General features: G+C 49.9%; 1 protein-coding gene across 1 annotated transcript; it reads right to left on the bottom strand.

The window, feature by feature from the left end:
• Positions 1 to 11,560: 11,560 nt before the first annotated feature.
• On the bottom strand, positions 11,561 to 20,421 carry TAB1 (TGF-beta activated kinase 1 (MAP3K7) binding protein 1). The gene is made up of 11 exons (XM_074164057.1): positions 20,355 to 20,421; positions 19,353 to 19,489; positions 19,012 to 19,165; positions 18,303 to 18,389; positions 17,597 to 17,735; positions 17,015 to 17,128; positions 14,657 to 14,768; positions 14,405 to 14,549; positions 13,775 to 13,997; positions 13,314 to 13,470; positions 11,561 to 12,274 (listed from the first exon to the last, which is right to left on the bottom strand). Exons 1-11 carry the CDS (start codon positions 20,385 to 20,387, stop codon positions 12,067 to 12,069), a joined length of 1,509 nt encoding a protein of 502 aa, XP_074020158.1. The 5' UTR covers positions 20,388 to 20,421; the 3' UTR covers positions 11,561 to 12,066.
• Positions 20,422 to 26,098: the final 5,677 nt, after the last annotated feature.

The raw sequence follows: 26,098 nt of genomic DNA, 5'->3' as shown, positions 1-26,098 counted from the left end.
GCTCGAAGAGCAGGACACAAATGGAAAGGAACCGGTATTATTTTCTTCTTATTTTAAGCCAAACACCAGAATATTAAGGGATCTGATTCATAGTGTTTGAACACCTGGCAGTGATACACAGCAGAGCCTTCTCAGAGGCACGAGATTTTCCCTGCATATAATCTAAAACAAATGTCTTCCTAGCCAATCTCTAATCAAGGCCTTATGGATCAGTGAATAAATATAGAGGCTTAGGTAAATTAGCAAGATTCATGGTGGTGGTGGTGGTTTTATGACTACCTCATTCCACCCACATACCCCCTTATGTAGATCATCCTCTCTTGCCTTCAGGTATCTGCTTAACGCAGTGGCCAGGTATGGTGTTCTGCACGTAGTTGGGAATAAGCAGTGATATTTTGGGGCAGGACGACGCACGCAGGCTCCAGCTCCTGCAAAACAGCTGAGAGCAGTTCTCTGAGCATGGTTTCCCTTTGCATCCTTGTTCTTTTCCACCAGGCTTTTGTGTGTAGTCGTGCTGCTCTTGTGAGGCTGTAGTGGCCCTTTCGCACTGTTGTAGGAGGAATGTGGCAAGCAGAGGGTTTGCGCTGGCGGCCTTCCTACGGGTGTCTGGTCTCCCTCTAGCAGCAGTCACCATGGTCAAAATTTTGCACACCAGCCAGACCATAAGTAAATGGTTTGCCCTCATGTTTTAGACGCATTTAGTAAGAGTAGTGCGAACTCTGCTCCATCCCTTCAGCTCCTCCATCTTCCTGCCAGCGCTCCGCAAGCCCCGGCTGCCTGCCCTGCACTGCGAATAATGGAGAATTAACTCTATCCCGGTTGCTGATCCTCCTCAGGTCATTGCCGTGGGGAAGATACACTCCCCACGGGGCTGATACCCCTCTCATTTCCAGCCAGCGAGTGTAATGGGCGTCTTTCTGACATGCCTCGGTTAGCCAATAATGGTGCTTGCTCGTTCATGGGAATGCCACTGCTGCTGGAGTGATGAACTAGAGGCATGTGGGGATTCAAGAGGACAGCTAGTGAGCCGGGGATGAGTGAGATGTTGCTGTACATCTCTGCGAACAGACACAGCCCAGTGCACGGGAGCTGAGAAGTTCAGGAGACTAGGGAGCCCTGGTCCTTGGCTCTGCAGAAACAGGGATGCCACTGATGGGTTGGTCCGAACACCTTTCCTCATGTCTCAGCTGTTAGAAGGGGACTGAATCCGTGTTATAATCCCTGACCTGCCAAGTCCATGCTAGCACACCACAGCCCTCCCCGGCTGCCAGGCAAGCGCTGTCTCTCAGAGCCGTTTGATGGCAGGAAGCTCTGGACACCTTGGCTACCACCACGAGTGGCCAGGACCAGGGCAAGCAGCACTGGCAGTCACTCAGGCCCTTCTCTGCTCTTTCTGTCCACTCTATCCCTCTCTACCCTTTCCTCTTCAGCCCTTTCCTACCCTCAGGGTAGCAAAACGCATTTTTGGCCACATCACCACCCTGCCATTAACCGCACTGGCTTCTCTCCAGTTTCCCCAGTCCTTGGAGATGTGTATCTCACTCTCCCGCCTCCTGCGAGTGGTCCCTGCAAGGTACCAGCCCACCGAGGCTGAGCAGAGTTTGCTGTGCCTTGCTCGTGTTTCCCAGGCCCCCCTTGCATCCCCTCCAGCCTGCCGTCCTCACTACAACCCCCATGGTGGGAATGGCTCCAAAACCATGAGCAGCTCGGCTGCACCTGAGTCCATTCACCAAACCCAGCTGGGGAACCGATCTGGCTGAAAAAATCCCTGTTGTGGTGTTTTGTTTTTGTTTTTTTTTAAATTTCTTTTTTTTTTTTTTTCCCCTGTGTTATTTTTTATTCCAGCTCAGCTCCTCGACCTGGTTTCCTCTGGTTCCTCCAAAAGAGCCGAAGGGCAGCCTGGGGGCAGGCGGGAGGATGGGGATGCTGCAGAGTTCAGCCCACCAGCGGTAAAGCTGCAACGCCAGCAGTCCGAGGCCAGTTCACACACCGAACTCTGGAGCCGTTTCCTTCCCCTCTTCCCCGCAAACCAGAAGCAGCACCTTCCCACAGAAGGGCCAGTGCCTGGGGAGTGTGGCTGCCGTTCCTGGCTAGCAGGAGCTGGCTCAGAGTGAAGATTCCTTCCCCGCTGCAGCCCTTTGAAATGTGTTTACATACCAGACAGGGATAAAAAGTAAAAATTTTGTTGGTGTTTGGCCAGAGAATCGTTGCGATTTGAAAACTTCTGTGACTTGGTTTTTTGATCATGCTAGCAGAAATAAATGGAGGGACTGAAATGGGCACAGAGCGATTGGTAGACCAGTCTGCTCTGACAGTCCAGCTCCAACGGGCTTTCCCACCAGAGGCTGTCCAATGTGGTGTCTCCCACCAAACCCTTTTTGTTTTGATGGCCATTGTATTTTCCTAACGTTTTGGTGGGTTCTCCCCACCAAATCCATGTGGCACAGCCCCCTTTCGTGCTACCTCCTGGCCACATCCCTTCCCCAGATGATCTGCGTAATGCTGTTCAGTGAAACGTGCCTTCTAACGTGGCCACCACGACCCCTGTCTTTCTGCCTGTGGGAGTTTCTGCAGAGACACTGCTGCAGTTCGTGCCTCTCAGAGCTATTTTCCAGCATGGAGACTTCACCAGCCCCGGATAAGTAGGGAGCCTGGAGCAGCTCCCTTTGACATCCTCCTTTGAACTCATTAGTGAAGATGCCAAGACTTGACTGGATATTTAGTTCGCTGGCACTTCTTTAGGCCCCCATGCCCTAAATAGCACTCAGCAGTCATTTATCATTGCAGTCTGGGTCCTCCAGGCAGCGTGCTTTCTCATGGCTGTATTTATAGCCATGCCAATTTTCTTTGTTTTTCAGAAATACATAAATACTTAAATTGTCTGCTGAAATTTCCCATCGAAGCTGCCACGCTCCTGTGGTTCAATAAACATCAGCCACCCCTCAAACAAAGTCTGTCACAATATATTCTTCTCTCATCCCTTGATCTCTGCTAGCTGTGATTCCCCTTCTTCTGGAAACTCATTTCTCTGCCACAGCCACAAAACGCCTTGGCCACACCGTTGGCTTTCCCAGTGGATGCAGAGCCTGGCTAAACACTTGGACCTCACACCTTTCCCTCGCCCCGTGTCTTGGTTTGTGTCATGGGGTTTTGGCTGTCCTGGGAACCACGAATCCAGCATGTATCTGGCCGTGGGGTGTGGGAGATGTTGCAGGAAGGGCTTGGTGCAGCAGCTCCCCGGCATGGGGGGTCCTGCTAAGTCATGTCCCTCCCTCACCCGCAGCAGATTTGGCAAACAGCCTGCGGAGCCATCCCTGCCTCCAGGAATCACAGCCCGCCCTCCAATGCCCCAGATCGAGAAATTGGTCTAATTAGAGGAGACTGAAATGCTTCTCCTGCTTGGAGAGCTGCAGGTCCCCAGCCTACTTAGAGCTCCGCATAAGACCATTAGCACGACGACGACAATGTGTCTCCCCAGAACTACGCATTTGCTCACATGCTTGGCAGGCGGCCGACCAGATGTAGCCAGGCTGTCTGGAGGTGCCGAGCATAACAATTAACAGCCGCTTTTGGGTGGGATTGGCAATGGCAGCTGCAAATCGCGGGCACGTTTCGGCTGCCCACCTTGCTTCCAGGCGCAGCATACTCATCTTGAATCCCTCCCAGGGGCACTGCTGGGGGTCAAGGAGATGACGTGAGGGTCCTTTGGTGCCGAACGGCTGCAGGACCTCAGTGACTTACCGAAAATGAAGTCCCATGATGAAGGGCACCAGCTGATATGTTGACCTCAGCTAAATCATTGAATATTGTACCTTATTTCTGTCAAGGCGCTTGGGCTTTTTCATGCTGACTCAAGCTGCAGTTCTGCAAACATGGAGTAACTTTATCCAGGTGAACAGCCCTGTGGAGTTCGGGAGGGTTGCTGCCATGTTCCTCACTTACAGTGGCAGGCACAAGCTGCTTTATTAGGTCTTAATTACTTCCTTGCTATCCAAAATTCTTAAAATTTGCCACTAAAGGCAGATAGAAATAAAAACGTCGCACTTCTGCAGCTCAGATATTTGCAGCCATGAATAATACACTCACACACTCATTTACTAATGGATACACTTCTCTAATTTCTTTCCCCCTCCAGACATTTGCAAAAGCTCTTTTCATTCCCATCACACCTTTAGCAAGCAGTAAGCCATTCTGTTTTGTTGCTCTTATCTCTTCTCTGAGAGCTTTTATTGACTGCATGTTGGTTTTGTCTCCTCACCTTTTCCATTTCCCATCTAGAACCTTTTTCTTTTTTTTTTTTCTGCTGTTGTTGTTTCATGGCTTCAGGTCTCCAAGAAGTCCCTTGTGGAGCTATTTTGGATACTTCTCATCACAGCAGCTGATGGAAAAGCTAACGACAGGAGCAAAAAGGAAAAGCAGAGTTGGCTCCAGAATGTGTTGGGACTGGGGGGGAGGCGGAAGAAGTTCACTAAATTATTGAAGTACCTGGATCAAGAGTTCATATCCAAAAGCTATTCCACCTTAGTGGCTGACTGTCATTTACATTTAAGAGCTGTAGGGGTTTTAGGGATGAGCTCTGAAGCTGCTTCTCTGCATATTTCTCGCTTCAAACAGAGGGGAGAGCCTCTTACCCTTTTCATACAGCACATGGCTGCAGGTAAAAAACGCTGTGGGTCACGGGAGGGCCAGCTGGGGACAGTCTCCATGCTGAACTGATGAGCAGCGACTGGCAAGCCAGTTCAGAAATGGATTTTTGTTTCTGCCCTTGCACTCACGCCGCGGTGGGCACTCACAGCAAACCTTTAACCAAGGCTAAACAGGGTGACCCAGCTTCACTTTGCCTAAAACTAGGCTCAGAGGTGTCCCCTTCCTCCTGACAGCTGGTGCCCCTTGCACAGGGATCACACAGAGGGCCTGGGGTGGAGATTTGGTGGGGACAAGGCACCGGGGCTCTCCCCCTCCCTCGTACGGTCCCCATCTGCATGATGGCAGGAGGGGGACACTGCCCAGCTGCCTCGGAGGTGATGGATGCACCATTTTGGGGGCTGCAGCCAGGACCGGGGTTGAGCGGCTCGGGCACCAACGAGGGCAGGAGGAGCCCGCAGGGCACAGGCAAATGAGAGCGGCTACCTGTTTTGCTTTGGCTGCCAGTTGCCCTTGGCTGGAGCAAGGGACTTTCCGAATCGCTGATGCATGAAACCACTAACAGCTCGGCTTTGATCCCTGTACTTTGAAACCAGTCCTGAATTTTCCAAAGCAACCCACTCTCATCAGAAATCAGAGGCGGCCGCGTTTGCCTGAGTTCGCTTGGGTTGGGAGCTCTGCACTGCGTGTTCGGAAATGCCCAACTACCTCTAAGGAACCTCAGTTTTGGACGAGTGGGCTTGTGGATGCTTTTGGAAACAAACCACGGCAGCTTCTTGAGATGTTTTGGTGGCTTGTGGCTCCCTCCGTGCCACAGTAACCAGAAGGACTTCATACAGAAGTGTTTCTGTACCTCCTGAACGTAGAAGTGTAGGGTTGTCTACCCCTCCAGAGCCTCTGGCTCTCCGAGCCTTGTCTTTCCTTGCTACCAGTCCTTTGGATATCAAAGCAGCTGGTTTGCTGAGGACCTTGCTCTGCAGAAAGGGGCTGGTGTTGGTCCCCACTGTCACTTGGTTTTTGTAAGGCAGAGAAAAGCTCTTTGCCCAGCTCAGGCAACAGCCGCAGCAGAAATGCAGAGTTTCTAGGTCACGCTGTTCTTGAGAGATGAGGCAAAAAGAAAACAGGTTAGGAAACTCTCGAAACACCAAGCAGAGAGAGGGCCAGGCCCAAGCATTGCATGGCCCAGAAGTCAAAGTCCTCTCTCAGGCGCCTTGGAAACACCTTGTCCAACCTGCCTCCTGCTGTGGCCAGGTCCCTCCTCACAGGGCTCCTGCCCAGAGAGCCTGTGGTTCAGCCGCTGCTTCTTTCAGCGAAGCGGAGAGAGCAAGATTCACCTCTGAGCAAGAAGCCGTAACACTGCATCCGTCCTACCCGCCCTGGCTCTCCGGAGCATTCCCAGGCTTTTTCTTTCCATGCTCCACTGGAGTCTAATCCTGCATGCAGAAAATTCCTCATGCTTTTTGCTCTTATTCCTCCAGGGCATCTGTTTTCTCTTCCATTCTGTCAGGCTGTTCAACAGCCTGAACTCAGTTACTCTAATCCCTCCATCTTCAGTGATGTTCTCAGCTCCACATAATAAATATTAACAGCTTACATGTATCTTGGGGTTCTTATGCAAGGACTCCAAATAGCTTTATGGTTCATATGCACACGGGGCTCGCTTTATTTGCCAGCAAAATACAGCCACCGATGAGACAGCAGTTGTTTAGCAACCTACAGCGACAACACACAATAGTTAAGACGGGAAGTGAAGATAAATATCGTATCCATTTGAAACTCCAGGAGGGGATTGGAGTTGGCAGAATATAAGTACTTGTGCTGAATTTTAGCCAGCATACTACAAATAGCATTCCTATGCTTACAGAAAGAGCTATAGGATTTAAAATACCTAACCCATCCCTGGTGGTTTATTCACAACTCACGTTAACGGCACTGACGTTTTAGGATGCCAGCGACGCTCTTAACCGGAGAAAGGCGAGTCACTTGAGTAATGACCTATACAGAATTGCTCTAAACGCCTTCCTGAGAATTTCTAGGGAAGGAAAGAATCAGACTATTATATATAAACAGCTACCTACTAACCATCAAATTTTAAAATATTTATATATTTTAGGCAGCTTCATCCTTCAGCTGTGGCTATCTCTACCCGCTGATGACAGGAGGCCAACTGCAGCATTTTTTTCAGCGGTGCCACAAACCCTTCTGCTACCTCCTAACACACTCAAAACTTAATGTGGTGGAAAAAAAAAAGGGGAGAGGGGAGAAGAACATATTGCTTTCTCTTCAGACCATGGCAGCTGAGGGAGCAGAGACTCTGGTCGAGGATGCTGCATTTCCCTTGCGTGGTCCAGGAAGCATTGGTGGCACCAAGTGGCACTTGCTCACCACGTGCCTCTTCCCTGTTGGAAAGCTCAGGTGTGCCAAGAGCAAGCAAGTGCAAAGGAAGAACCAAACCAGTCCATGTTAGCTTCAGGTGATGTCTCGGCTGCTGAAGAAAACCCAAGTCCTTGATGACTTGTCCACAGACCATGTTCCAGAGCTGAGCACTAACTGCTGTCCGTGACCCTGCTTGGCCATCCTTCCGCTATTTAAAGCTTTTGTTATAAATGGGTGTGCTGCTCAGCTAATGGAGAGCTTAAAATAAAAAAGTTCCCGGTGATCCTTCAGCGGTGAGGACCTCAGTTTTAGGTGGCATTGAAGGGCCCCCTGTGGCTGCAGATCCCCATACTCCAAAGCAGTCCAGGAGTTTCCAGGTCTCCCTCTGATGGCTTATTTCTACCCCAGGCTGGGATGGGCACGATCCTGCCAAGCATTTTTTTTAAAACCCCCTTTACCAGTGCTGCAGAGGCCCTTCTGTTTGTCCTGGGACTGAGAGATGTACAGGGGGGAAGAAGGTACAGACAACTGCCAGCAAGAGCATCCCACCAACACCCTGCGAACCCCCTCCACAAGCACTGGGTGCTCCCCACCAGGCTGCCAGAAAGGTTTCTCAGGGGAGGAGAAGCAAGGAAGGACAGAAAGCTAGGGATGGGAGGGACAATGGGGTATCTCCTGTCTCCCACTCGGGCACCTCCACCTGGTGAGGTGGTAACAACAGTTTGGGGAGGAACAAGGGTGCAAGCTGAGAGAAGGCTTTGGGGATGGCTTAGGATGGAGGAATCGCTTCAACTCCAGAGCGACACAAGCCCCAGCTCCATACTGAAACCAGCCCTGACACAGCCTCTTCTTTCAGTCAGCTCTTTCTGGAGGTCCTCAAAGCCAGTGGGAAGTCTACAAAGCCCTTCCCAGTCTTTGCTGGGTTTTCTCCATGCCCCTGGCATGCAGGGAGGCGCATATGGCTTCGGTCCTCCCCAAGAGCACCTAAAGTCTTTGCATCATCTTCTGCCCTGCCGACTCCTCAGCACGCCGCTTCAGCTTGTCTGTCCCGTCACCTTGCTGCCTACCCGTGAGTGTTGGGACCAACACTTCTCCTTCTTGGGGTGCATCAAGAAGAGTGTGGCCAGCAGGTCAAGGAAGGTTATCCTCCCCCTCTACTCTGCCCTGGTGAGATCCCATCTGGAGTACTGTGTCCAGTTCTGGGCTCCCCAGCTCAAGAAAGACAGGGAACTGCTGGAGAGGGTACAACACAGGGCTACAAAGATGATTAGGGGCCTGGAGCATCTCTCTTATGAGGAAAGGCTGAGGGAATTGGGTCTTTTTAGTCTAGAGAAGAGAAGACTGAAGGGGGGATCTGATCAACACCTATAAATACTTAAAGGGTGGGTGTCAAGAGGATGGGACCAGCCTTTTTTCAGTGGTGCCCAGTGACAAGACAAGAGGAAATGGGCACAAACTTGAACATAAGAAGTTCCACCTAAACATGAGGAGGAACTTCTTTACTTTGAGGGTGGCAGAGCACTGGAACAGGCTGCCCAGAGACGTGGTGGAGTCTGCGTCTCTGGAGACGTTCAAAACCCACCTGGACACGTTCCTGTGGAACCTGCTCTAGGTGGACCTGCTTTGGCAGGGGGGTTGGACTAGATGATCTCCAGAGGTCCCTTCCAACCCCATATCATTCTGTGACCTTCTCCCAGCCTGTCTCACCAGCTACAGCCTGAGCAGCTTGAACGACCCTCAGCCAGCGCCCAAGGCTCAGGGACACATGGAGCATCCTCGCTGCTCCCATTCCAGGGACAGGGCTTCTTGTTTCTACCCATTTCTTGCAAGGGCATAGCTCTTGACAAATAAGATTAGCAGCCTTTGCAGCAGACCTATTCGGCGTATTCAGATCTTATTTTGCCAGCTCCGCCTCAGCAGCCTCGCAGTGCAGAGCTGCACTGTTTTTTCTCTCTTTCTGCCTAGGACTTTATGTTTCTGGTGGTTTTGAATTTCACTACACTGCAAAAAGGCCCCTGCTCTTGTTTCTCCAGATCGCTCTGGTTCTGTCCTCTTCCACCCACTCCTTCACTTTAAGGGGGCAGGGGAGAGGAGGTTTTTCCACTGTTGTTAAAGCCTGCATCTTCCCATCGCTCCCTAAGGACAGTATTAAATACTGACATTCGCTTACAAGCTTCTTTTCCCTGTACACAACGCTCAGTGTGGTTTTTTTAACCTGGACTCCAAAGCCATGGCTTACAGAGCATGTACAGAAAACCTGTTTTCCTCGCCTTTTTTCCAGTGGCTGTACAGACACAGCTTAGTGTGATCCACCCGCTCCTACCCACTTTATTTTTTCGTTCTCCACAAACTGGCAATTATGCCAAAGGATAAGTTTGTTTTACGGGATCTGCTTTATATAAGCACGTTTGGCAATTCTTAAACTTTTATCTGAAGCATCCACAAGCTGGAATATTTCCCATTGGAACTGTTCTCGGTATAAGTTAACAAATACCATAGATAAATGGGATGGGGGAACAAGCAAGAAAGACTTGTTTATACAGCTATCGAAATCTGTGCCAGGTTAGGGAACACAGAGTAGGATAAAACCTCTTCAATTCCATTTTAGTCTGTACCAGGATCACACCATCCTTTTAAACAGTCACACAACAACATGGAGGAAAGGACTAAGATCCTCAGCTCAAATGGTATTTCAGAGTGGTCCCGGACAACAAGGCCAGGCTGGGCTGAGACACCTGAACTCCCTGTTCTTTGCAGGGCAGAGGACACAGGTGAGGGGCTGCCAGCCCCTGCCTTGGCCAGCTGTTGGGGACAAGGCACCAAACCTCACACAACTCTACTGCCTTTCCCTCCACACCAATTCTCTGGCAGGGTTGGAAGGGTCTCGGAGTAGGTGCCTGTACCGGCACGTTCAGCACACCCAGCCTTCCTGGGAACTACAGGAGGGCAGGGAAACGCGAGCTTCTGCAGGGAGCCCAGCAGCCAAGAGCCCCACACGATTCACAAAAAAACCCTGCAGGGCAAAGCTGTGCCAATGGGACCTGGAGGGGGCAGTGGCCAAGACTCACCCACCTATGCACAAGGAATTCCTGTTTGTGCCTTCCAAGGAAACATGCGTTTCTCACTGCTCTGATCCTGCCCACGTATTTCTCAGTGCACCCAGATCTTGCCGCGGGGCACTCAGTGCTATTTGATTTATCCAGAGGGATAAATCCCCCTCCACTCCTCTCTAAACTGGCACACCACAAGCACCTTGAACCTGCATGCAGCAGGGTTTGACTACACACTGGCCTTAACTGCAGCATCCTCTGCTGCTTCATCCTGATCCCTTCCCATTCCCCTTCTCCTTCCTAAGGTGACCAGCCTGGAAAGAAAAATAAATCCAGGAAGGAAACGAGGAGAGTTCCCTCACTCGCCCTTTCTCCTGTGATCTCCTCTAGCCCGCTCCTGGCTTTGCCTGGTGCCTTATCGCATCTCCCCATGGAGGTACCAGGCGCTGCAGCACAGCGGTCACCCCTGAGGCCTCCCCGTGTTTGTCAGGGAAAGGCTCCTTCCCCGGGGAGCCAGCCAGGCTGAAGGGGGAGGCTGGAGCAGGGAGGGAAGAGGCTCGCTTGCCGCCTGCTGTCAGAAACCTGAACTGAAGAGGTGGATGGCTGCAATCCTGACGCCTCCGCCAGCTCGCCCAGGCCTTGGCTGAGCTGATGCGCAGCCAACAGACCAACAGGACCCCTCCTCTCCTCGCTGCCCACCTCTCTGCTCTGACATGAGGGTGCACATCTGTATCTTCAAGGCAGCTCACAGCTCAATGTAGTTTCGGTTTGATCCACATGTGACTTCCTGCTGTGCACTACCAGAAGCCTATACAGAAAAACTGTTACAAACCCCACCTGCCCTCTACAACTCCACAGATGGCCTGCATCAAGCTAAATGATGTGCATTTTGCCTACAAAACCCAATGATCTGAATTTCATAAAATGGTTTGGGTTGGAAGGGACCTCAAAGCTCATCTACTTCCAACCCCCCTGCCATGGGCAGGGACACCTCCCACTAGACCAGGTTGCTTGAAGCTCCATCCAGCTTGGCCTTGAACACCTCCAAGGATGGAGCATCCACAGCTTCCCTGGGCAACCTGTTCCAGTGCCTCACCACCCTCATAGTGAAAAACGTCTTCCTGATATCTAATCTAAATCTGCCCTCTTCCAGTTTGAAGCCATTACCCTTTGTTCTATCACTACAAGCCCTTGTAAAAAGTGCCTCTCCAGCTTTCCTGTAGGCACCCTTCAGGTACTGAAAGGCCACTATAAGGTCTCCTTGGAGTTACAGTTTAACTCCAAGCTATAACCCAATGCCAAAGCTCAGCAAATAACTAAGTAGGGGACAAAGGCTTTAAAGTCACCTGCATAGGCTCAGGCCACTTTTACAACAGAAGCTTGCCTGCTGCAAGGTGCAACCCCCTATTCCGGAGGAACAGAGGGTTTCACCAGGAAGAGCTGTCACACCCACACACGACATTGTAAGGAAGAGAGCAAGCCACATAGGTACCAATGAGTGTAGCTATAAGTTATTTATTCTGCAAAATAGAGGTATCTTCTATGGAGTTGAACACTGGAATCACAGCATTATGAATCGAGTTGTGGAAACATTATGACAGCACACACACACGCAGGCACACACGCGTACACCTACACACGCGCGTGCGCACGCACACACACACAGCCTTTGTACAGGCCCCTACTCTCGCATTATCTAGAGGGAGCCCTCTCTGCAACTTTATTTGCAAAAAACCTGCAGCGAGGTTTGCATTCAAGACCCCTTCCCCTACTCACAGGGCTTCCGAGGGAAGGAGGTTGGTGAGGATCGGGTGCATGGCACCGGCAACACGTGTGCAGGGAGCGCTGCTCACACTCCCCAGCCCAGCATTCAGCACATCCCAGATAGGAGTTAACTCTTGGCAGAACACAGCCCTCGGTGGAGCGCTCTCAGTCTTGCCTCAGTCTTTGCTTATGCAGCCGAGCGCAAGGTGTCTGGAGGAGGCAAGTTCCCATGTTAGGACACAGTCAGCGCGCCCTGCTCACCATGGTCCATGTTCCAAAGCCGGTAAAACTCTGCAAAATCCACGTAGGGCTCCACACGCCCATCTTCATCTGGCTGGAGCGAGTGGGTGGGTCGGGAGCGGAAGAGACCCCCGTCTGAACTGGAGCTGCTGCTCTGCGTGTGAGTATTAGTGGACTGGAGCGTCACAGTTGGGCTTTGGCTATGGAGAGAAAAAAAGAGAGAGAGAGAGAACACAAATTATCTTTATTTTTCCCCCCATCTGATGCTCTGGACAAGAAAAGCACCAGAACAAGTGCTGGCTTCTTCACAAATCAAGCTATCCTTAGCAAACAGGTAAAAGAAGTTGCAGTCTCTTGCTCTATCAGAGCACTAGAATTGTTGAGAACTGCTTGGAACTGAATGCCAAAGATATCTGACGCACCTTTAACTGGAAAGCCTTAAGTACAACCAGGTGTCTGAGGAACAGAGGAGAGGAAGCAGGGAAAAAAATTAAAAAAAAAGAGGAGGCATGCACTCTGCTGGCCTCCTCACACCCATACAGTATGAGCTTTACGGGAAGAGTCTGGCAGCAAGGAAAGCTATTCTTGCGTGACCTGCGTTGCAGCCAAAGCAGTTCTGGTGCGTCAGGCTCATTGTTTCTGGAGCTACCAGAACACAATAGCTAGAGAGCTTCTTTGCAGTGGGTACACATGCCACCCTGTGCCCCAAACCAGAGCCACTAACTAGTATGATCCTGTAAAGTGGATCCAAATAGGATCCAGTTCTAACCTTCATACTTCTTCCTAACCTGGCCTCTGCCTCTGAGCAAGCCAACTTGTTTACTGCAGCCTCTCCAGCAGCCTTACAGGTGATGTGCATCACCCCTCTTCCTCATTAAAATGAAAGGCACCCACACTCCCTCCCTGCACAGCACCCAAAACACTCGGCACACAAGATCCAAAGAGAAGGGCTGCTGGCTGCCAGAGTGCCCTCTGAGAACAGCAGCAGATGCTGCTCCCAAGGCATGTTCCCAGAGCTGGCTTCAGAGAGCTGCTCACTTTACTCATTCCCACCCCTCACAGCACTGCTTTCCAGCTAACACGTTATGCTGGCTTGTCAATACTGCAGTCAGGAGGGCAACGCTCCAGATAAGGGAATGATTGACAGATAACTGACAAGTGTCTCTATGCTTTTCAACCACTTTACACAGTGTGAGGTGCTAGGGAAGACTGCGGGTAGCAAGAGAACAGGACGCTTACTTCGTGAGGGTGGGGGTGGCTTCATCCAGAGTTGAGCTGCTGTGGGCACCATTGACCATTTGGCCCTGGGAAGGCATGACAAGAGACAGTGTGACACTCGTCTTGCTTGTGCTTTGGGAGCTGGAATACGGCACCGAGACTGGGTAGACACGGCCTCCTGAGAAGGGAGAAAACAAGAGTTATAAACTGCAGTTGAGACATGAGTGACTGGGGTAAAGAGTGGCAAAGAAAGTCAAAGGAAGGGCCAAAAACCACAAGAATTTATATTACGCTGCCTTTCTTAGATGCTGCACTATATTCTGTCAAATTACCAGACTCTGGACCTCAGAAGCCAATAATCCCTTTAATAGGAAAATTCCTTCTACCTGAGTATCTCCTCTCCCAATGTTAGGTCAGTGCTGGATCGATTAAGAGATCTTATCTTCCACCCTCCGTTTGATTTCATTCTCTCCCCAACATACCTTGTGTTGGTGTCAGCGTGGGCTGGCTCATCTCACCTAGGGGGTACCCAAAATTCCTCACAAGCAGCGTCATGTCTTCATGCCGGGGACAGAACTTGGACCGTTCCCCACCACTGGCAAAAGTGTCGCAGTGGATCCGCTTAACCCGGTCCACTACTGCTTGCGCCACGGCATCCAGCGACGTCTGCTTGGCAAACTCTGTGGCTATCATGGCTGCAATTTCCTGAGCCAAGAAGGAAAAAAAGAAAAAAGAAAGACACACAAAGACACAGAGAGAGAGAGGAAGGATGTTTAGGAGATTTTAGAGGAAACCTTTTCCAGCCATCCGACCTCAAGGTTTTTACGACAACTCATCTGACTGCAGAGCTTCCCAGTGCTGATATATGCCCTGGTGTCCTCACTCATCCCATTCCCTTTACCGGGCTACTCCTAAGGGACAGGCAACTGCCTGGAATAACCGGCTTGGCAACTCAGGTCCCATATTATTACAGACTGGAATGCGGTGGCACAGGCATTCAACCTGGCCAGCACTCACAAGACAGACAAAGAGGAAAAGCTGTGCAAGAGCAGCTGACACCGCTGGAGTGGGTGAATAGCCAAGGGAACGTTTCCTCCCGTGAGCTGGCTCACCTGGTTGGCCTGCCCAGGCCCATGAGCTGCCTCCAGTGCTTTGTAGAGCCCTTCAGACATGAGGACCAAGAAGCCAGTCACCCCATCCAGCGAGTGCCCTCCATGGATCTCAGGCTCGGCTATGATGGGCTTAGATTTAGCAGCACTGGAAAGAGATGGTGTTATTTAGTATCTAACAGTGACATAGTAGATGAGAATGAAAAGTCATGAAGAGAAGGAGGGCTTGAAACCACAAGGTTAAGTTTCTCTGACCTGAGCAGTTCAATATCAGTATAGCCATATTTGACTTTGTAATCTCCAATGCGCCGAGTGCTTTCCTGCCCACGAATAGTTCCCACTTGCTTTATTTTCCCTGCGTCCAAACCTGCCAGATTGAAAAACAAGTTTAACTGACTTTGGGAAATTTGCAGAACTTCCTCCAATTACACTGTCAGGAACGAGAAAAGAAATATCCACATCTAAAGAGAACTGTAAGACAAAAGAAGATGCCAAAGAATCATCAGGACCCCAACAAGAAGGAAAGGAAGAACAATTTGCTCTGTTCCAAGGGACACCTTCCCATTAATCGTAATCCAGGAAGGCAAGAGATGCACACAGCCTGACATTCGCACTCTGAATGCAACGGTTGGCCCTGAGACAAAGCCCACGTCCTGGTCCAAAGCCACCAGTGGCAGCTGGCCTGAATGCACAGGCATTTGCTGAAAAGACAGGGGAACATCTGCGCCTGTCAGCTCTGGACTCCACGATAGGAGGAGGAAGGCATGAAGGGGGAAAACATATGTGAAAGATTCTGCTTTTTCTTCCTATTATTGATCCCTGGTCCTGAAATCCACATGATGATTTCACTACTATGCTTGTTTGCAGAGGGTGAAAAGGAGAACTACCTACAAGAGGCATGGAATTTGCTCAACTGCTCAAATTGGTGTTGGCTACTCCTAGAAGAAGGACAATGATGAAACAACTATTTAAATAAATGTAAGGTGATACCTCTGCTTCAGTGTACAATTCAAATCTGGCAGGGGCTAGGAAGGAATCCCATCTTGAAGAAGGTCCTAACAGGGACTATCTGGTTGTGGCTACTATGAGGCTACTGAGACCAGATGAGCCAATTACCTGGTCTGTTCTGGCAATTCCCCCTTCCTGATTATACCTTGAGCTAACAGGCAGAAAATGTTATTTTGAGATTTTTATCTAGGGATGACTGTCCTCAGCACAAGGTGAAGGCAGGGGTCCAACTGAAACTCTCCCTCTAAGTCAAACTGAGCCTCACTGCACAGATGGCTCCACACCTACCCCAGCAGTAAGACACAACTCTGCCATCTGCTGCAGACCAAAGCTGACTCATCAACATGGCCTGGCTCATCTGCCAGCTCCTGGCAGGGGGATACATGCTATCGACAGACACAAACACAGGGAGGCTCGCAGCACACCAGGGAGGTTGGTGTCTAAATCACAGTGACTCTCCTGGAGCACCGAAAAAGCCGCAATGTTCTGGGTGAAGAGCCACAAAGGCCTAAGACCTCTCCCTCCCTTCTCCCAGAGAGGTGCGACACAGGCACCATCATGACAAACACTATCTCCGCTACCTCTTATCACTATGCTTCAACCTAGCCCTCCAACAACCTCCTTTGGGCCCCCGAAATAGCCTGTGCACACCAGCTCTTCTGCTGGGACTGCCAGCAGGAGGGCCACTGATGTGCCAGGTTAAGGTCAGTGTATCCGGCACATCCCTGTTCTGCTACAGACTGCAGATACCACTATTGCAGGACTATGAGTAAAAGAGAAATGCAAGAAAAATGGAATGAAACAAGACCTAGCAGCAGAAAATTGCCACATCCACAGCCTCACCAGATAAGAATATATCTACCTGGTGAACCTAATGAAAAATGTCAAGTTAGATCTACCTAAACAAAGGTACAGAACGTAAATATCTCAATAAGAATAATTCAGCACTGGCAATCCCACAAGTGGTCTGGGCTAGTTCTAGACAAAGAAAGAAAACATGTCGAACACTGCAAAGGAAAAGGGAAATTGCCTAAAGCAAAATGTCAGCATTAAGGGTTCAATAGTTACTGATGTGAGAGCAGTAAATGCCAGTGCTTGGCCTGGCTCCATCTGAAGCGTAGCTGCTTTTTTTTTGCAGCAGCAGCTTGTACAAAGGCATATTGAAACGCACCATCCCGAGGGTGCGGCATCACACAAAACTTAACCCAGCGTAACTGTGGTTTGCCTCTAAAGGAGCAGTCATATACTGTCCATCCCGCTTCTGCCCTCTGGCTGTGTGCTTCCACTCCTGCCTGCCTATTGACTCCAGCAATCACACAGCTGGAGGGCAAATCAATGTCAGTTTGGCAGCTGGACACAAAAATAACTCTCAAAACTTGGGGGGAAAAAAAAAGGATGTTTTTCTGCTGGTTCAGTGAGCTGAACTTACTCACTCTGTAACCTCACAATGGCTAGAAAGAAGGCACTGAACTCGTCATTTGAAACCACAAATGAGCTTCTTTTTGTGGTCATTTATTGTTTCCAGCAGCTTGAGTCACTCCTGGTACCCCAGATAAATGGAAGAATACGATGTTCTCAGATAAGAAAGTGAAACCCAACACTCACCCAGCTGGGAGAAGCGAAAAAGTTCATCCTCATTCTCTGTAGTGTGGTCCACATTGAGCTGAGTCACCTGTAGCCCATCCACTGTGGACTTGCACAACAGTGCCCGATTGGTACCTGCAGTGGGAGCAGTGAGATGAGGCACCAGATAGCTCTGCCATTGAGAGGAAGAACATATCCAAATGGAAAAAGGAACAGGAGCGGGGAATAAAGACAGAAAAGAAGAGAAAGGCTCATGTACTGTCTCATCATGATCTCCAAAAAAGTAGCCTTGCCAGCAGCACAGCAGGCCTGCTAGGCAGCTCTTCATCCAGGCCTGAGCTGGTACCTGCCAAGAAAGCTCTCCATGTCTCAGTGAACTTGCACTACTGACTCTAAACCCATTTTCCCTTCTTTTCTTTGGTCATACACATCACATCAGCCAACATCTGCAGAGATAAAGAGCCAGGCTGATTTCAAGTGCTCCTGTACTCCTTGGCCACAGACCAAAGAAACTGTCCCCTACATTCAAATTTCTTTCACTTCCTAGAACCGCAGCCATCCTCAGGAACACCTAGACTGAGCTGCTGACAAAAAACAACTTACCCACATTGGCGATATAGAGCTTGTTGTTGAGAACAACAGCCACAATAGCCATGGCTCCTCCAGAGATCTCCTGCTCTACAGCCTTCAATCTCTCCACAATCTTCTGGTACTGAGGTGGCAGCTGGTGGTGAGGGACACCCTGGAACCCCAAATGAGAGGGAAGATAAAATACATAGTCCAACAACACAGAAACCACAACTGGAATCAAAATTCAGTAGGGAGGGGACTTGTCTTGGCACGTCTTGGCCTCACGTCAAGACTGTGCAAGATGTACAATTATTTGTTCAATCCTAACAAATAACATGGCTCCAAAAAAGGTTCTGGAGATGGCAGTCCAGTTCACCTGAAGAACAGAATCCACATCTGCTCAGATATCAAGCAAATTTGAGGCCTTGCCTCTCATTTGCATCATATGGCTTTGTCCTGGAAGAGCCACACGTACAGGCTGAACTCCTCTCCGTGATGTGTTCAGTTCTTTACCAAGATAACTAATCATGAGTCTCATGGTACCGGTATGAACAGTGGGAACTCTGGGAAGTGGACCAAAACGCTTGCTTCACTTCACACAAGCTCCCAGAAGAGAACCACAGAGAAAGAATTTTCAGTTACAGCCTCCCTTGTACCAGACTGACTAATATGCCCAAACATCATCCAGCAATCTAGAAGGTGGGACCTCCAGCAATCTCTGTTCTTAAGGCTACGTTACCTCTGGTAGCTGGGACTGCAGGCTGGCCTTCTCTGCCAAGGCATCATCAATGGACTCCAGGAAACTTCTTTCTACCACATCAAAAGCCTAAAAAAAAAGGCCATAAAGAGAAACTAAGTTCTTATCCAATACCTACAGGCCTTTGAGGTTACCCATCCGCTCCTCCGTAAAACAAATAGTGGTTGATCACTGTACATACAGACAGTTAAGGACCACTCCATCACATTGAAATACAATTATTTTAGCACAACTAGTTAACAGCTTGTAAAAAGAATATGCAACTACTCAAAACAGGAGACAAAACCATAAAAGTTACATTCGAAGCGATGTCAGAGACCTATCTGATTTTGTGTGTTGATTTTAAGAACTTGTCTATCACTCAAGAAAGTGCACTCACAAATCCATCTCCCCACACATTAACTTCCCCCATTGTCATCTCCTTCACAAGCTGACTTGTTCCTACATGTCCAGTGAACACCAGCTGCAGCTTCCTGGAGAGCTCTCAGCACTGCGCTGACAGAGCCAGGGGTACAGATGGGTATGAGGCGGGAGCGAAACAAAGCACTACAGCTGCTCAGGATGAGTGCAATTGCAACCATTGGCAGATGTTTCCAAGCCTCACAGAAACCAGATGCTGCTCCTCTGGTGGCAAAAAGAGGAGGTGGGTAGCATGAGAAGCAGGAGCCATTCCCGGCCAAAGCTTCTTTACCTGCAGCAGAACTCGACGCACATCAGCATCGCTGTGATCTGCGTGTAGCTGACCCAGCAGCAATTCTGCAGAAAGCCTCTGACCCACAAAGTTGGTGACTCGGTTGCCATCATAGCCATTGAAGACACCATAGAGGTAGCAGTTGTTCTCACTCCTGTGAAAGAGGACAGAAGAGGTCACAGATGTCTGTGAGACACAGACGCACGTAACAAGTTCCTCCAGACACCTCCTGCATGCCCGCACCCCACCCTCTTCTTCCAAGTCCTGTGTGACAAACTAAATACCACCTTTATCTGCCCTTATGTCTGAAGGAGTCTGTGTCCCAGGTGCAACCCACCTACCTGAATTTTAACCAGTTATCTTCCAAGGGGTGACCCTCTGTCCCCTTGCCATCTGCACTGTAAGAACGGTTTGGAGCTGAGCCCACCCCAGAGAGATGGCAGGATGGCAAGTCATCTGTCCAACTGGGCTGCTGCTCCTGGGAGGCAGAAAGAGGAAAGAGATCATGCAAACCCCAAGGAGCCTGAAGTGAGTATCCTTGTCCAGTGCTAGTTACAAGTCTATCTCCACTCCCTTCTCAATCCTTCTCCCTTTGCTAACAGGGTAGCATACCACACCAGCAAATAACTTCGTATTCCCTGCTGCACAACTGGATCGCTTACCACTTCCTTTCCCTCTGAAGCTGAGCTCTGGCTGCAACTCTGGTTCTTACTAACAAGAGCCCAGAAGGGAAATTTGCACCCGAGTTTTACCGTCGATACAGCACAGCGCTAGCTATTCATTCCATGAATCAGACCGTCACACACCCCTGGAACAGGAGCAGAGGGCAGGCTCTGGTTCATGGTTGGAATACACTCATCCAAGAGAAGGGGACTGGGGCCCTGTCGCTGCCAGCAACGACAGAGAGGGCCCTGGGGCCCCCACCTCACTGGCACTTACTCCCTGCACACACACACAGCCTGCAAACCCCTGCTGCCCCCTCACACAACAGAGCACCCTGAAGCCCACAGTGCAGGCAAGGCCCCCCCAGCCACCTGCTGCCCTTACCCTGTCCCACAGCGCTGCAGAATGACAAGCCAGCCCAGGGTGGGGACCGATAACCACGCAGGGCTACCCCCCTACCCAAGCTGGGCCCCCCTGCCCTCAGGGGGCACAGGGTGCGGGGAGCGTTGCCCCTCAGCGGGGAGGTCGGTCGCTGCTCCCCGCCCTAGCCGGGCCTCCCCCTTCCCACACGGCACTGCGGGTGGGGGGGCGGCCGAGGAGAGGAGGCGGCCCGGGTCCCCCCCTCGCACCCACCTGGTGGGGGGGTGCCTGTGCACGGAGGGGGGGAAGGTGCCACTCACACTCTGCAGCAGACTCCTCCTCTGCGCCGCCATCTTGGAGTAGGAGCGACCTCCTCCCCGCTCCTCCCGCCCTATTCCTCCAGAGCAGTAGAGTCCGATGGATAGAGCGGCCGCTTCCCGTCCCTTCCCCTCCCCGCCTCCGCGGCGGCTCCGCCCACCTGCACGGGGATGGCCACGCCCCTCCCGCCCAATGGGCGAGGGCGGTGGGGTGCGCTCGAGCGCAGGCGCGTGCGTGCACACACACCCCCTTCTCAGGCTCCGCCCCCCCGCGGGGCGGGCCCAGCCTCGGCTTTGGCGGCCGAGTCTGTGAAGGGCCGAGGTCGTGATGCTGTCTGGGCTTTCAGGGTACCTGAAGATGTGGCCCTCTGGGGCTCCCGAGGTGATAACCCGGAGAGACGTGCACCCTCCTGCAGGCCCTGTGGTACAGGGGAGCCCAGCGTGATGCCTGCCTGTGTGTGACCAGAGGAGGGACCGTGGGCAGCTCATCTCTGTGGAAGTGAAATACTTTAAAATTTCCCTGTCGTTACCATTTCTTCTTGTCTAGGGGGAAATGGAGACCTCTTAGTTTCTTACCTTGATGCCTTCGGTCATGAGAGAAAGCAGCACCTTTTGGTCACCACTGGAAGCGTGTGTGGAGGGGGAGGGAAGAGGTGCAGGGTTGTGAGGATCCTGTGAAATGGTGTCACTTGCAATGCCAAAGAGCCCTGAAGGAGTCTGGTATTGAACTGTTTTTCTTAGCACCACATAATGTTCTCTGCAACCTCGAGGGAAGACCAAGCCCAGGAAAGCTCGAGGTATCGGCTCTCAGCTGCACTGCTGCTTCATAGACACCACAAGAGGCATTTGTCCATTGTCCACCACAAGACACCATTTGTCTCAGTTTGGGGTCCGTCTCCTGCCGAGGTGATCCATAGCCCTTTCCCACCTTTTTTGCAGGCCATCACAAGGATATAGTGGAGCCATACCCTCAGGCCAGTAATGGGAAGGTCTCTAGAACAGCTGACAGGTGGTTCTCAATACCCACCGCAGTTTGAAGCAATCCTTGGTAGTCTCGAGTCAGGTACAACAGTAAAATCGCTTGTGTGCCTGCCCGAATGATACAGGCAAACCCAGAGATTGCTGATTTTGCTCCTTAAGAACCTTTCTAGGGTGAGGAAAGCTGTTGCAGAAGGCACAGTCTCCATTGAACCAACACAGCTGGAGCAAGAGGGAAGACACAAGAATCATTCCCACCGCTTTCTTAATATTGTAAGTCAGCGGAAGAGCCCTACAGGTGTGTGAGTGGCATACCTTGAAGTGAGTGATGGCTGGCAGACAGGCTGTGGCAGCGTGGGGCTTGAGGAAGAGCACGTTTCCCTGTGTGAATCGAGGCTGAAGGGGCTCCAACGTGAGACAGACAGCTTCAGTCATGTGTAGCGGTGTGACTGTGGTGAGGGTGGGAGTATTAAGTAGTCTTGACTTCCAGCAGTGGCTTGATACTCTTTTAATGACATCTTTGTGGCAAATATATTAGCTTCAGATGCACTTCAGAAATAATTGCCAGCTAATTAACCTCATTCTATGGAATGATGCTTTTTTTGCTGCAGGGGAGCCTGCCAGAGGATTCCAGCTCTCTTTCCTGTAAATGCTTTGTCTATTGTTTTGTTACATCTCTTACTTCCAAGTATACAAAGATTACAGACCCTTCCCATTCATGCAAGGCTCACAAATATTCAGCCACACAAGCAGACTTAGGTACACAGGCAGAATTACTTTTTTAAAGGTTATATTGGCCAAAGGTAGGAGGAAATGCTAAATCTCAGTCTACAAACAAGTTTCCACATGTTTAGCTTTATGTATAAGCTTGGTCCCACCGATGTCATTTGGAGTATTCTTGTGAGTAAAGCTGGGGGTGGGTACAAATAATTACAGGAATGGGGCTTCAGTCTGCATTAAAATTAAAGTAGGATGGACAGATTTAGTACTGATAAAGATTTGTTTTCTTACCAGTATCAAGAATTTCTGGTGCTGCAGAAATCCGCATAGAACAGCATTGTCTGTGTCATTAAAAAGCAACAGGCGATTTTCTCTGCTTTGAAACACGATGTCACTTTTTCAGCATTGCAGCAGAAGCTTATGCTTATTTAATGACATTCAAGGTTGCAGTCGTGCACCTTGATGAGTACAGGCAGACCCTGTCCTTGCTCAGAGCGCCACTGAAATCAGCAAGGCTTCGGGTGTGCTCAGGGACTGCCAGCATGTATCGCATTGCAGGACTGGGAATTTAGGAGACATTTCTGTCTTCTTCTATCCCTAAGTGAGTCCTTTGGAGACTAACAAGAGCAGAGTCTGCGTGTGGGCGCGATAGGGCAGAATGTGATCTTAGTGAGAAAGCAAAACAACTTTCCTAAAGATACGAGGTAGAAAAGCTGCCACTTGCCTCGTTTGTACAATGACTAGTCACCTCTTGCAGTTAAAAATGTGCCCTGCTCCTAATTTAAATGTCTGGGTTCAGCTTGTAGTCAGTAATCATTGTCCTGGTTTATTTTTTTCCTGCCTGTTTGGGCTGGAACACAGACCTGGTGCAAAACGTTTTTTTCTTGGTGAAAATACTTGTGCCAGATTCTGTCTGGATATTCCTCTAGTTCTGTCACTGAGCCTCTGCCCTAACCTTGAGCGAGGCAATTAACTACTTGGTCTGCAAAAAAGTGAGGTTGCTTGCAGTGCTAAATGAATATTTATCCAGTATTTTGCAGCCCTCCAAAGGAAAGTGCTACTGAAGCTTGTGTGCTGCTTCATGAATATCTGCTCACGGAGACCAACAGTTTTATGCAGCACTTGCAAGATGAAATACTGCACCAACAGAGTTTTGTTGGCTGTATTGATCAAGCTTATTTTTTCCTTTGTTTTATTTATGCTTCTTACCTTCAGCAAATCCTCTCAGAAATTACCATGCTGTGTTCTCATGCAGCCAAAATCTCCACGAGAATGCAGGATATCGGTCTCTGAACCTCATCATCCATGCACCAATAAATTAATTATATGATTCAGTGAATACCAGATCCACAGCTCCTTCTCTCATGTTTAACTCCCATATTTCTCATTTCTCTCTCTCCCTCCCTCTCTCTCTTTGTATATTTATCGTTTCTTATTGCTTCTGTGTCCCCAATGCTAGGGTTTATACACGCCGTATTTCTGGTGACAATCTGTACTGCTGCCTTCTCGTTTTTAGTAATTTTGATTTTTTTTCCTGTAGAAAAAGAAGCGGCATGGTGACTCTGCTGGGCCGCTGGATAAAAGATGAACAGCGTGATTGCACAATGTGCCGGGGGGAGCAGGAAGCACAGGGCTGTTGTAGGCGCTCGGAAACTATACACAATGGGAAGCAATGATGGGATCACCGGCAGATGCCATCACATCATTTAGTTTCTCTCTACTGATCACATGTGAGGTATGTTTGGGGAGATTTTTTTCTCTGCCTTGTTTTGCTGATGATGAAGGCTATGGCTGGAAAGGAAAGTCAGGATTTTTGGCAAGGCTTGCAGGAGGTGATAGGAGGGGGAAAAAAGAAGGGTCTCTGACAGAGCCAGCTTTGCTGCGCTTGGTCTGCTCCACAGATCATTACAGAAAGGGATGTTGGAGGGGGTGGCACTGAAAGCCCTCAGCTCCACCCCGAGCTCTCCTCAGCTGCCTCTACCAACTTCAGCCTGATCCTCCCTTCCCACAGGCGCAGATGCCCTAATGCTCCTCACTCCCCTGCAGGCCACTATTTCCAGGCAGGCTGGAATGGCAAAGAATTAGAGAGGGAGCAGTAGATAGAACAAGCATTAAGGAAGGAGAGCTGGAAATAGCACCTTCCTCCCCCCAGCACCCTCTGGAGAGTTGGAGAACCAACACGGAGACCTACTGCCAGGGGAGGAGGGAATGGTGAGGGAGTGCTGATCCCCCAAGGAGAGAGCCAAATCGCACTGCAAAAGAGAGTTTGTACAGAGCTTTAGGCCAGCTGGGCTTTGGAGGGAGGGAAATGGGCTTGTTTCCGTTGTGCCAAAGCATCTGATTTTGTTGAATTCTGGGATATGCTAAACAAAGTCGCATCTCCTCGAGTCCTGGGATTATGTGAACTTTTTTTACAAAAACAACTTTACAACAGAATTATGTTTCTAGATGTCAGGGCTGCAGGGAGCAGCTTCAAAACATGACTCATAAGAGCTTAAAATACCAGAAAGCAAAATTAAAGAGATTTGAAACGATTAGAAGAAACAAACTGGTAACGTTGGAGTCTTATTCATCTTAAATGCTTGCTTTTGGCAACATTTTGTCTCACCAGTTTTCAACTTCACCTGTCACCCACACAGACATCTGCCTTTCTGTGGGCATGATACCTCCACACCTCTTCCACCCAAAAAGCTGGGCCTGTAGGAAGGGTCTTTGTCCCAAACAAAGGCTAGTCAAGAAACAGATGGGTCTTTCAACACTTTTGTACATAACCTGAGGTTAACCTGCAGCGCGTGTGTGCTCAGTTGTGTCCCCAAGAGGGGAGATGGTTTGGAGGATGGGACAGAGCCTGGTCACCATCCTGTGCCTCTGGTCACCCTGTTCAGGCTGCAGAGGGGTTGGGAAACGCGATACTTGGGTGCTTGGGTGACAGGCTCATTAAAAGGGGATGAGAAGGAATCTTTACCTAAGCATTGGCACGGGATGGGGATTTTGAATTTTATGTTTATTGCAGAGCCCGTTGAAATTAGATCCTTTTTAATGGTGGGCAATCAATTACTGACACCCACTGTCTGCAGCGCCCTCACAGCTCTTGTTTCCCGGTATTTGATTATGTTTTGAAAATGCGTACTGTGACAAACACCTGAGCAATGGTCACACGTAGATGAGTAGAGGCACATCAAAGTAATAAACAGATTTGCCTCCCCAGGTGGGGAAATACTGATGTTTATTTTCATATAGGTTTGTACCCTATATTCCTCTGTGATCTCCCCCATCCACACCTCCTATGTCCCTTTCACAGTGGGAGTCCACTTCTAATATGGCACATCCAGCTCCTTCTCATTTTCCTACTGATTGGGTGAGAGATACTTGATGGTGTGTGTGATTTGAAACTTAGGCCCAGCAAAACAAGCAACCAGTAGCTCCCCCTGAAATATTTATCTCAATAAGGGCAGTTCTTCTGGTCTGTTTCCTCCCTTCAAACCACCAACTGTCACCAAACTTGCCAGCCGGCCGTGCAGGAGCACAGGAGCCAAGCTCTCGTAGCAGACCCCGCTAAAAAAAAAAGACATCCCTCCCCCAAGAAGAAAATCCAGACCATTTATATATTTTTTTTTCATATAGTTTGGTTATTTTGAACGTCATAACTTTATTGAGACACCAGTAGTTACCACCTTCACTTTGTTAACCACAAATATATAGGACATTGTAAACACAGGTGCCGAGGTGGCGGGGTTCGCTGTAGTTGGATTTCGGAACGGAGAGTGGGGCGAGGGGCAGAGGGGGAGGAGGGGTGAAGGGACACTCGGGCTTAGACAAGACCACTCAGGGGATCCTGTATGCAGCAGGCCATCCGTGAGTCATCGTATATACGTATATATGTATAGCTTTATATTATACATCTTTTTAAATATATATATATAATATATATACTATACACAGGCAGTAATGCGGCAGGGGGAGGGGCAGGGCAGCCCAGGTGGTGGTACGGATGCCACGCAGGCAGTTGTCTGGATGGATGGTTTGGACTCGCTGCACGAGGTGGCCTC

This window comes from Numenius arquata, chromosome 2, assembly GCF_964106895.1.
Source record: "Numenius arquata chromosome 2, bNumArq3.hap1.1, whole genome shotgun sequence".
NCBI classification, from domain to species: domain Eukaryota; kingdom Metazoa; phylum Chordata; class Aves; order Charadriiformes; family Scolopacidae; genus Numenius; species Numenius arquata.
The sequence above is the reverse complement of the archived record's forward strand: the minus strand, read 5'-3'. Positions and strand labels throughout refer to the sequence as shown.